This window comes from Chiloscyllium punctatum, chromosome 1 (assembly GCF_047496795.1).
Source record: "Chiloscyllium punctatum isolate Juve2018m chromosome 1, sChiPun1.3, whole genome shotgun sequence".
NCBI lineage: Eukaryota > Metazoa > Chordata > Chondrichthyes > Orectolobiformes > Hemiscylliidae > Chiloscyllium > Chiloscyllium punctatum.
This window is the reverse complement of record NC_092739.1, coordinates 151841885-151853702: the sequence shown is the minus strand read 5'-3', so window position 1 is coordinate 151853702 and position 11818 is coordinate 151841885. Positions and strand designations below refer to the sequence as shown.

The following is an 11818-nucleotide window of genomic DNA, read 5'->3' as shown; positions in this document are numbered from 1 at the left end:
TGGAAATGTTTTCAGTCATCTTCTTGATGGAACAGTAAATCATATTGGTTCCTTCTTAAAGAATTTGAGGTTCCAACAAAATTTGTCATGGGCGATTTTTTTAGGGCGAATGCTCAGCCCAATGTGGTTTCACAACGCACTACAAACAACGCTCCATTAGACCAAAGAGGAGCAGATCTCGAATATAAAGCGCCCCAAAGTAAATGAGGACTCTATAATGAATGCTTGGAATTCCGCGCTCTCGAGCTCTGACAATGTTTAATGAGTGTCTGAGGAGCCGCTTGTTGTGGATCGTCTATCTTTTAAAGTAAAAGAGTTCCCCGAGGGAGCATTTAAATAGTTCCCAATTGTTGTGTAGATCATGTCTAACGTTATTTAGTCTCTACCTGACGCCTGTGTAATAGCCTGGGCGGTTCCGATGGAGCCCATTCCATTGTTTCGGAGCGTTTTCAAATTCAACATTTTTAAAAATCCAAAAAAAGAGTGGGGAATAGGGAGGGGAACAAGTTTTAATTGTCACTGAAACGATCTGGTCTTGTTTAAAAAAAAACTGCTGATTTATTTTTTCGTTCAGAAAGGCATTTATTTCATTATTTAAAAAGCATGCTGACTTTAATTCCTGTCTGGACATGTTGAACTGTACTCAGACCAGTACGCCACATTTCATAGCTGTTGGTTTAACAATCTTTCCCTGGATTTAACAAAAATTACTCAAGTTTATAGTCTGCGCTGCCAAGTTTCGTCTGTAATTGTTTATTCTTCATCAGAGGTGTTCTCTCCCTTCACTATAGGATGGTGCCTTGTGTAAGTCTTACTGAGTGAAAGGCGACAGATAGATGCATGTTTCTGCTATCCGCATGAACCTGGATGTATGCATTTATCTAATAAATCTCTTGCAAACGACAGGATTTATTTGTCCCTTTTTCACTGAGGGGAAACAGGCCGGCACTTCTTGTCTAAATGATGTGCTAATGGACTCCATTCAATGTTCAGCTTTTGTGCTGAAGTCTAACCTGCCCGTGTGGGTGTGTTATTGTGGATAAGGAGAAAGACAAAAGTCAGACTGATTCCCGTTTGTAGAAGATTTTTTTTAAATCTTATGTTACAAAATTTAGCTCGCAGGGCAAGTCACTGCACAGCATTTTTGATTATTTCAAAACAATTTTTTAATACACTTTCAAAGGCTGGCCGCTTTCTGTCAATCTAAAACTGACACCAGTTAATTTCCAGGTTTTTTTAATAAAAAAAGAGATATAAATATAACTACCGACTTTCAGAAATATAATTTACACACAAAAATGGCGTATTTACATTTCCGTTCGTAAAGTGGTATTGTACACAGAATTATCTTTCTCAAGTACCTCTAACTGTGGGTAAAATGGGTTCCCAGTATCAGTGGGTTGGAACACAGTGTCGAGATTAGAGTGGTGCTGGAAAAGCACAGCAGTTCAGGCAGCATCCGAGGAGCAGTAAAATGTTTGGTTATCAGAGGCTGCTCTCTGAAAGTCAGTCCCATCGCCAAATCCAAGGAACAGTCTCTCGTCACTTGACACATTGTCACAGCCAAATTATCCACCTCTTCATAAACGCAAAACACTGCAGACACTGGAAATCTGAAATGAAAGCAGAAAGTATTGGAGGAACTCAGCAAATCTGTGGAGAGAGTTCACATTTGATATGAGTCCTCAGAATTATACTAAAAATGTTTCTCTCTCCACACAGGCTGTCCCTGTTGAGTTCCACCAGCACGTTCTCTTTTTATGTCTAATGTTCTTTTTTAAAAATGTCAGTCGTAGCCCAAAACAATCCCCATCTGAACATTAAACTAACAAACCGTGCTCCAAAGACTAGAAAATGCACCTGGGAGACCGGCCGCTTCTGTTGGTCCAATCCAATTCAGCTCAAAGTCTTTACAGCTTAGGTATTAAAGCGTGGCGTCGCTACCAAGCGTTCAATCGTTGCATTACTTGGAAAATGATATCAATAAAACTGAGTGTCCACACATGCGGGCAACCTTTCATTCCAAACGGAATGTTGTGCGGGTAAATTGAAGATGCTGCACCCTGAGTAGAGAATGAGAGAGGGAGATTGAAAAGTGAGACTGAAATTGGAGAAAAACGATTGGAGAGAACAAGGGAGGGCGTAGGATTGGAAAGAGTGCAAAGAAGATTTCCCAGGATGTTGCCAGGACTAGTAGGCTTGAGTTTATAGGGAGAGTTTGCCCAGGATAGGACTTTATTTCTTGGATGCTCAATGAATGAGGGTGACCTTATTGAGGTGTATAAAATCATGAGGAACATAGAGAGAATGAAGGCATGCAATCTTTCCCCCCAGGGATGCAAATTGAAAATTAGAAGGAATAGATTGATATTTGTATTAGATTACTTACAGTGTGGAAACAGGCCTTTCGGCCCAACAAGTCCACACCAACCTCTGAAGTGCATCCCCCTTCACGAACAATATGGGCAATTTTTTTTAGCATGGCCAATTCACCTGACCTGCACATTTTTTGGACAGTGGGAGGAAACCGGAGCACCCAGAGGAAACCCACACAGACTCAGGGAGAATGTGCAAATTCCACACAGACATTCGCCTGAGGCAAGAATTGAACCCAGGTCTCTGGCGCTGTGAAGCAATAGTGCTAACCACTGTGCCACCATGCTGTCCATTTATGGTGAGATTTAAGAAGGACTTGAGGGGCAACTTCTTCACGCAGAGAATGGTGCAAATATAGAATGGGCTGCCACTGAAAGTGGATGAGGCAGGTACAATAGCAACATTTAAAACAGCATTTGGATAGGTATAATGATGGGAAGGGTTGAGAGGGATAAGGCCAAACGTGGGCAATTGGAACTAGCTGAAAAGGCCCCATGGTTAGCATGGACCAGTTTGTGGCATTGGGCCTGTTCCCATGTGAGAAAGGGATTGAAGATTGGAGATGGAGAGGAGTGAGATTGAAAGAGGAGAGATATTGAAAACGAAAGGGGTGAGAATGAGGGACACCAAGAGAGATTGAAGGAAAAATGCCAAAGAAATAGAGTGAGATTGAAAGTGGAGAGGGGACTAAAGGTGGAGAGGAATTGAAGATGAGAAGAGGGTTTGAGAATGGGTGAGGGATTGAGGATCGGAGAGAGATTGAGGATGGGGAGATGGGGGTTGAAGATGGGGAGATGGATTGAAGATGGGGAGGGGTTTGAGGATGGTGAGAGGGGTTGGGGAAGGGGGGATGGGAATTGAAGATGGCGAGGGATTGAAGGTGGGGAATACGGGATTAAAGGTTGAAGATGAGGGAATATGACGCTGAGGTGGCGACTTGAACCCTTCACTTTCTGGAGAGTCTACTGCTCATGTATTCATTCTTCAGACCTCCGTTCCCTCCCGGGGGTAAATCAAACTGTTGACACTGAAGGTGTTGTAGAAATGGCTGTTGAACTGGGTTGTCTGACCGCCGGAGAAAGTGTTGTGATAGCCCGCGCGGTTGAAGTGAAAGGAGTCCGTCACCTCGCTGGCTTCCTGCGAGGATAAGCTGCTGTTGGACGAGTAGGAACCGAGTGCAGAGACATTCCTTTGGAAGAAGTCATTGGCCAGGCCCATGGACACTTGCCTAGTGATGGGGCCACTGCCCACGGCGGCCATGCTGTTGAAGAAACTGTTCAGACAAGGGCTGGACGAGGGCGTGGAAAGTTTCGGGTCGTCGATGGAGCCCCGCGAGTGCTCCGGCTCCGGCGAGGTAGCTTCCAGCAAGAGCGGCGGGCTCTCGGTTAGCTTCAAGGCGGGAGTCCCTGCATTGTCCTGGGGCTTGCCAGTGAGGGAACCCCCGAGGCCCGAGTTGGAGTCGGTTCTCCGCTTTCTCTTCCGGCGAAAGTTACCATTGTCAAACATCTTCTCGCAGTTCGGGTCCAGGGTCCAGTAATTCCCTTTCCCTGTTGGTGGATATATGTTAAAAAAAACACAGGTAACTCCACATCCATCAACAGATTTTAGCAATAAACCTGAGTTAGATTAGATACAAGTTCACACAGCAACAGGAAACATTTTGGGGGAATGGGGGGTTCTTTACGAACTGTCACGATATATTGAAAATGAAACATTGTGAAGTTAGCGGAAACAGTCCATGAAGTTTGCTGAGCACTAGACCAGCCAGTTACACTTTCATTGCAAAGGTCGAACCTCCAATCGAGTCTCAAAGCACCGAAAGAGCCCTGAGTAAAACAAAGAACTGCTGGAGACCCCAAACAGAAATTCCTGGGGAATCTTTATTGGAAGAAAGCAGCGTTTGGAGTCTGGTGACCCTTCAAGAGAACAGAAAGAGCCAATTTTGAACATTCATGTCAGCCCGCTTCCCACATCCAGTAGGTTACTTTTTTAAAAGGTGTTTATTTTTCGGACATTGTCCTATCTCCCTTCTGGACGTTAATACAGAGGGTGTTTTCAGTAGCCCGCCCAGCATTCTCTCATGAAGCCCTTGTGCGTTCGTGTTAAATTAAACAACAGTTTTACTTTACCTCGGGGGTTTATCACAGGCGGATATTAAAAATGGGCAAGGAGTGTTTTCAAGGGAGACAACTCTCCCCCAGTGACAAGTCGCCAAACCAAATCATTGCTGGGCCAAAATTCGCGAGTTTTTTTGCAAATGCTTCGGTGTTAATATTTACCCAGCTGGATGTGGGGTTTGGCACGGACTAAATTAACACTGGAACGTATTGTGATCCATCAGGACCAGTTTGGGTTGCAAATCGGTTTAGAAATTGTACCCATAGCAGATCACAGCAGAAATACATTCAGAATTCAGATATATCGAGTTAAAATCACACAACACAACCATCTGATGAAGGAGCAGCGCTCTAAAAGCTAGTGCTTCCAATTAAACCTATTGGACTATAACCTGGTGTTGTGTGATTTTTAACTTTACACATTCCAGTCCAACACCGGTATCTCCAGGTATATCTATATATCTAAGGTAACAGGACTGGGGCAGTCATGAGGGGAGGAATGGGCTCCTACACCACTTCTGCCAAAAGTGTAACAGCAAGCCAGGCGGCATCAGGAGGTGGACAGGTCCTCATGCTGCCTGGCCTGCTGTGTTCTTCCAGCCTCCTGCCTGTCTACTTTGGATTCCAGCATCTGCAGAGTCGTTTATTTTGTCTCTAAAAAAGGTATAGCACAACCCACTTGTCCCACTTTCCAGCACTTGGCCCCATAGCCTTTTAGACCATTGAGTTTGCATGACCAAAGATACACCATAACTTACACTAGTCCCACTTTCTCGCACTGGACCCACAGACTTGAAGGTTATAACATTTCACGTGCTCATCCAAGTACTTGTTAAAGGTTGTGAGTTTGTTCCCCCCCCCCCCCCCCTCCCCCTCCCCCACTACCTTCCCAAGGCAGTACATTCCAGACCCCGAACCCCTCTGGGTAAAAAAAGCTCCTCTTCAAATCTCCTGTAAACCGCCTGCCTTTCACCTTCAGGTTCTGCCCTCATGTAATTGACTCTCCCTCTGAGGGGAGGGGGACCAGCTGCTCCCTGTCCACTCTGTCCATGCCGGTCAGGACCTTAGAGACAGGTGTCACCATCACCCCCGCCCCCGCCAATCTTCACGGCTCCAAAGAAAATAACCCTGAGCTGATCCAATCGCCTGCCTTTCGTTTCAAAAAGCTGAACCCGAGACGATGGGTCCAATGGCCTCTTGCTCCCTCGAGCGGGAGTACAGGCAGAAGGTGCTGGATAAACCCGAGAGAGGGAGAGAAATGCTGCCGAGCTTCTCCAGCGGTATCTGCCTTCGTTTCAGATCCCCGGCAGAGGGGCAAAGAAGGGAAGGAGAGAGGGATGGAGGGAAGAAGGAATGGGGACAGAGGGAGGGGGGACAGAGGGAAGGAGAGAGGGAAGGAGGGAGGGATGAAGGAGGGACAGGAGGAGGGAGGGAGAGAGGGAACGAGTCATAGAGATGTACAGCATGGAAATAGACCCTTTGGTCCAACCCGTCCATGCCGACCAGATATCCCAACCCAATCTAGTCCCACCTGCCAGCACCCAGCCCATAGCCCTCCAAACCCTTCCTATTCATATACCCATCCAAATGCGAGAGGGAAGGAGGTTGGGAGGGACGAGGAGAAGGTAGGAGAGACAGAGGGAGGGAGAGAAGGAAGGAGGGAGAGGGGGAAGGAGCGGGGGAGAGGTGGGGGGGCAGAGGGAGAGACAGAGGAACTGGCTCACCTGGATCGTCCTCGTCCCTCGGCACCTTCTTGAAGCAGTCGTTGAGGGAGAGGTTGTGTCGGATGGAGTTTTGCCAGCCTGCCTTACTCTTCTTGTAGAACGGGAAGTTCTCGGCCACGTACTGGTAGATCTGGCTGAGGGTGAGCTTCTTGTCCGGGGCGTTCTGGATGGCCATGGCGATCAGAGCCGAGTAGGAGTAAGGAGGCCGGACCAGCTTGAGCAGCTCCTCCTGGCTGGCGAGGGAAAGCCAGCCCAGCTCCGCGGCTCCGGGCGGCCCCGAGGAGGGGGCAGCGGGTACGAACTGCGGAGGGGCCGGGAACGGCGAGGGGCTCTGACTGTGCAGGTACGGAGACGGTGATCCCCCGGCCGCCGTCCCGTTCAGCCACAGGTAAGGGCTGGCAGTGCCCGGGTAGTCCGCCAGCGGGTAGCCCGCCTGGTGCTGGTGCTGGTGGTACATGTTGAAGTTCTCACAGTAGACTGCCATCTCGGAGAGGTGAGGCGCTGCGTTGGCACAGAGCGGCGTGGAGTTACATCGCTGGGAGTCCTGAAAACCAACAGAGTTCATAATCCCAGCCCCGGCAGGGGTGGAGGGGGGGGGGTGGGGGAGGGAGGGGAAGGAGAGAGGGAGGGGAGAAGTGGAGGTAGAGACAGAGGAGACCGTTTCACAAGTTGCTTCAAGGACAGGTGCGAAGAGAAATGCCAGAGCCGCTTTATTTATAGACCTTATGTGGATTTCAGCAGCGCCTGGGGCCAGAGGGTGTTATGTAGACGACAGAACTCGCTCCCTCTCACACACGCACCACACCCCACCCTCCCGAACAGACTGAGTGCCGAAAGAAGGGGAGGTGTTGTGAAAGAGAGAGAGAGAGAGAGGAAACAATGACAGCTCACCAATCAGGCGCTCGGAAAACCCTCTCCCCTGATTCTCATTGAGAGCCTGCCTACAACCTGTTGCAAAATCTTTTTCGTGACCTCTCAAAACAAAACACCGTGCCTTTTCAAAACCTTGCCGAACGTGGTCATTCATTTTCCCCCGGCTAGATATTTTTCTAACAAAATTGGAGCAGTTCTCTTTGATGGGTGAGAGTTTATTTTTGTCTTGCATTTTTGTGTGTGTGTGTGTTTGGGCGGGGGGGGTTGGCTAAAAGGCAACAGCTTATTCACCACTCGGCAACTCGCTCACTTCAAAATGGACAGGAAACCCGCTGGAGGTTTTATCCAGGGTCCTAGGTATTAGAGACTTCAGTTAGCGTGAAAGATTGGAGGAGAGAGAGAGAGGAGACAGACTGGGGAGAGGTGGTTGGGGGGGGGGGGGGGGGAGAAAGTTTCAAAATCAGGACGGACTTGGACAGAGTAGACCGGGGAGATCCCACAGGTTAAAAAAAAAGGAGAACGAATTTTGAAGAAGATTCATAACCATCGGGGTTAACTGTTCGTAAAACAGAAACTGCCGGGGAAAAAAATCAGGAGGTCTGGTAGCACCTGTGCAGAGAAAGCAGAGTTTAGGATTCGGGTCCCTTTTTCAGTAAAAAAGTGTGTTGCGGGAAAAACACAGGCCGCATCCCAGGAGCAGGACAGTCCACATCTCGCCCTTCATCAGGAACCTCACTCATCATCCAGCTGAAGCCGGAAGCGTCAACTCTCCTGCCCCTCGGATGCTGCCTGACCTGCTGTGCTTTTCCAGCGCCACTCTCTTGGACTCTGACCTCCAGCATCTGCAGTCCTCACTTTCTCCTTCCTCAGTACAGTCCTTCAGAGCAAAATAAAAACCCTCCGGATGCTGGAAATCAGAAACAAGAACAGAAATTGCTGGCAAAACTCAGCAGACCTGGCAGCAGCTGTGGAGAGAAAGCAAAGTTAACTCTTCAGTTCTGTTCAGACCTGCTGAGCTTTTCCAGCAAAATTGTTTTCTGATTCTGCATTTCTTTGATTTGATTTGATTTTTGTTTTGTGTAACTCTGTTTCTGACTCTCTGCAGTTGCGGCTCCTGAGTTTTTCTAGCACTCTCTGTCTGATTCAGATTTCCGGCATCCGCAATATTTTGCCTTTCCATGAGAATTAAACGGGTACGGGTTTCTGTAAATTAACTGTGACGGAAGCAGATTCAAGTGAGTTAAAAATCACACACCACCAGATTATAGTCCAACAGGTTTATTTCGGAGCGCTTGCTCCTTCACCAGGTGGTTGTGGAGTATAAGATCATAATACACAGAATGTGTCGCAAGGAATGAGTTTGCCAAAAAATCAGTGCATTACTCAGAGCAAAATGGGGCTGGGTGGGTTACTCTTCGGAGGGTCGGTGTGGACTTGTTGGGCCGAAGGGCCTGTTTCCACACTGGAGGGAATCCAATCTAATCTAAACGGTGTCCTACGATCTTTTCTCTACAACTACCTGATGCAGGAGCGGCGCCCCAAAGCCAGTGCCTCCGATTAAACCTGTTGGACTATAACCTGGTGTTGTGTGATTTTTAACTTTGTCCACCCCAGTCCAACACCGGCATCTCCACTTAAAATTCAACTGAGGGTGGTGCGTGTATGGAATGAGCTGCCAGAGGATGTGGTGGAGGCTGGTACACTTGCAACATTTAAGAGGCATTTGGATGGGTATATGAATAGGAAGGGTTTGGAGGGATATGGGCCGGGTGCTGGTAGGTGGGACTAGATTGGGTTGGGATATCTGGTCGGCATGGACGGGCTGGACCGATGCTGGACATTTCTATGACTCTAGAGGGTATGATGATTATTTGCACAGAAATGTGTAGAAAAGGCGGGAGATTAACACAAAATCAAAACAAAAAGCTCAGAGAATCAGTGCAGACACGATCGGCCGAATCTCTGAAGGACGGCAAAGCTCTCTTGATTAAGAGCGAGTTCAGAAATGCAGCCGAGAGGGGAGCTCACCATTGCAGGAAAACATCACGCCTTTTAGCCAGTGAGGTCTGCAATGCTGGGAAATACAGAAATCGCCGCCAGTGCGGCCGGTCCCAGAAGCACTCGATGTGTCCCCAGAGGGAGTACTCCGGGAATTCCGACTCAGGGAGTCCCGCGGGGCGAATTCCGACTCTCCCGATAGTGAAGCCAGTTTTTAAAAAGCCAACAGCCGATTTAAACCCAATTCGATTGAAAGCTGCAGAAACGACAAACTGTGCCCCGTGCCAATATTATTCACACCGTACGACAGCACGGGTTATCGCGGGAGTGAGAGAGTGGGGATTACAGCGATGTGAGCACATACCGATGTGCTGGTTAAACAGGCCGGGATCATCCCAGGCTAACCAACAATTCCAATTCTCAATAGAAATGGTAAAAGTTCCCAGTACAGATCTGTAAAACTTGAAAGGGTTCAGAAAAGATCCACAAGGATGTTGCCAGGGTTGGAGGATTTGAGCTACAGGGAGAGGCTGAACAGGCTGGGGCTGTTTTCCCTGGAGCGTCGGAGGCTGAGGAGTGACCTTATAGAGGTTTACAAAATCATGAGGGGCATGGATAGGGTAAATAGACAAGGTCTTTTCCCTGGGGGTGGGAGAGTCCAGAACTAGAGGCATAGGTTTAGGGTGAGAGGGGAAAGATATAAAAGAGACCTAAGGGGCAACTTTTTCACTCAGAGGGTGGGACGTGTATGGAATGAGCTGCCAGAGGATGTGGTGGATGCTGGTACAATTGCAACATTTAAGAGGCATTTGGATGGGTATATGAATAGGAAGGGTTTGGAGGGATATGGGGCGGGTGCTGGCAGGTGGGACTAGATTGGGTTGGGATATCTGGTCGGCATGGACGGAAGGGTCTGTTTTCATGCTGTATATCACTTTGACTCTATGACTCTTATCTTGTCGCACTCTCCAGCCCCATCTGCGGAGTCCTGGGCTTGTCTCTGACTTTCTCTCTCTCCAGATACTGCTAGACCTGCTGAGCTTCTCCACGAATTTCTGGATTTTTCTTGCTTCAGATCGCCAGCATCGACAGTTCTTTGTTTTAGTGTAATACGATTTCTATTCTTTTAGTAACCAAATCGATCCTATTTAGACTATGTCTGAAAAGGAGACTCAGTCCTGTTTGGTAGAGAGGGAAGATGAACCTCGAGGGGCTCTCTTTCTCAACCTGCCCCCTCTCCTAAAATGCGGTGACCCTCAGATTAAACCGTCGTCAGTCATCTCTCTCTCTGATGGAGGACCATTATGAGAGAGTATGGAGGGAGGGGGGCGGACAGAGTGGGCAGAAGGTGGAAAGTTCAATCAAAGGAGGTTCAGAGGGGGATTTGAGGACAAAACAAAACACCCTTTGTACCCAGAGGGTGGGGGCGGGGGGTTCTGGAATGCCCCGCATAAAGGGGTAGTTGAAGTGGGAAACCTCACAACCTTTAACAATTCCACGGTGGAGCACTTGACGTGTCATGGCTTCAGCTGTACAGGTTCAAGTGCGGAAAAGTGGGACTAGTGCGGGTTGAGTATATTTTATTGAGATAGTTACAAGCTGCAGGACTTCTTTTGTACCGAGTGAGCGTCTGATTCCTTGATTCCATCAGTCTAATGATCTGGAAGGACTCGGTGGTGTGTACCTGGGCTATTGGCTGTGCTATACTATAGTCGAGAGTGTGGTGCTGGAAAAGCACAGCCAGTCAGGCAGCATCCGAGGAGCAGGAGAATCGACGTTTCGGGCAAGAGCCCTTGATCAGGAATCAGGATGAAAGGCTTTTGTTCAAAAAGTCGATTCTCCTGCTCCTCGGATGCTACCTGACCTGCTGCGTTTTTCCAGCACCACACTCGCGACGCTGACCTCCAGCGTCTGGAGTCCTCACTTTCTCCCTGCGTTAGGCTATAGCTTATCCCTGCTGAAGGGCTTATGCCCGAAACCTCGATCCTCCTGCTCCTCGGATGCTGCCTGACCTGCTGTGCTTTTCCAGCACGACACTTTTTGACTCTGTGCTGCAGCTGGGACTATTTGAAAGGCAAGCCAAAAGATGATGTTTGTACTGTGGAAATACAAATTAATTTGCAACAATATGCACACCTTGCACCCCCTGACACCCCGCGATATCCAAGGCTTCACTTTAAACCGGAGACATCTTCAACCAAAGACATTTGGTGACCAGTGTTATTTATTTTAGATTCAGTGGCGCCGGAACCGAATACAGGAATGAAGAAAAGCCGCCTAGACATGTCTTCCACCTTTTGTAAAAAGACGTGTGGGTGAAAAATAAAGTTTTTTTTCGCTTATAATTTTTTAAAAATGCGTTACGGTCGTTGGTTTGGTTTTAAGAGTTAATTTGCAACGGTTTTCTTTGTATCAGTCACACCGCTGAACAAATAACCCTGGTCCAATCCCGATTTGTAGATGTCGGTGTTGAACTGGAGTGTACAAAGTTAAAACTCACACAGCCAACTGATGAAGGAGCAGCGCTCAGAAAGCTAGTGCTCCCAAAACAACCTGTTGGACTGTAACCTGGTGTTGTGTGATTTTTAACCTCGATCCAATCACAGCTTTCATGATTTTTTTTATTTGAAAGAACTATGTAAAGATTCGACATGTTTGTGGACACATCCCCAGATCAAAGCGAGAGTTTATGCGTTACTAAGGTCATATGGAACTACAGTTCCCATTAAC

The 11818-nt window shown here is 47.9% G+C and overlaps 1 protein-coding gene and 1 long non-coding RNA gene across 2 annotated transcripts; one reads left to right on the top strand and one right to left on the bottom strand.

The window, feature by feature from the left end:
* Positions 1-1219: 1219 nt before the first annotated feature.
* Positions 1220-6993, bottom strand: foxi2 (forkhead box I2). The gene is made up of 2 exons (XM_072577020.1): positions 6218-6993; positions 1220-3923 (listed from the first exon to the last, which is right to left on the bottom strand). The coding sequence occupies exons 1-2, from the start codon at positions 6780-6782 to the stop codon at positions 3361-3363; spliced, it is 1128 nt and encodes a 375-aa protein (XP_072433121.1). The 5' UTR covers positions 6783-6993; the 3' UTR covers positions 1220-3360.
* A 177-nt stretch (positions 6994-7170) lies between these two features.
* LOC140482737 (uncharacterized) lies at positions 7171-11444 on the top strand. Its single transcript, XR_011961783.1, has 2 exons — positions 7171-7297; positions 11322-11444. It is a non-coding gene; the product is annotated as an uncharacterized lncRNA (long non-coding RNA).
* The last annotated feature ends 374 nt before the right edge of the window (positions 11445-11818 follow it).

What these genes read in the sequence shown, in the direction of transcription:
- foxi2 (XM_072577020.1), bottom strand. Translation starts at nt 6,782, where the DNA reads ATGAACTCTGTTGGTTTTCAGGACTCCCAGCGATGTAACTCCACGCCG. An exon ending in GAGGGACGAGGACGATCCAG is followed by an intron (nt 3,924 to 6,217) that starts GTGAGCCAGTTC and finishes ATCCACCAACAG; the next exon opens with GGAAAGGGAATTACTGGACC.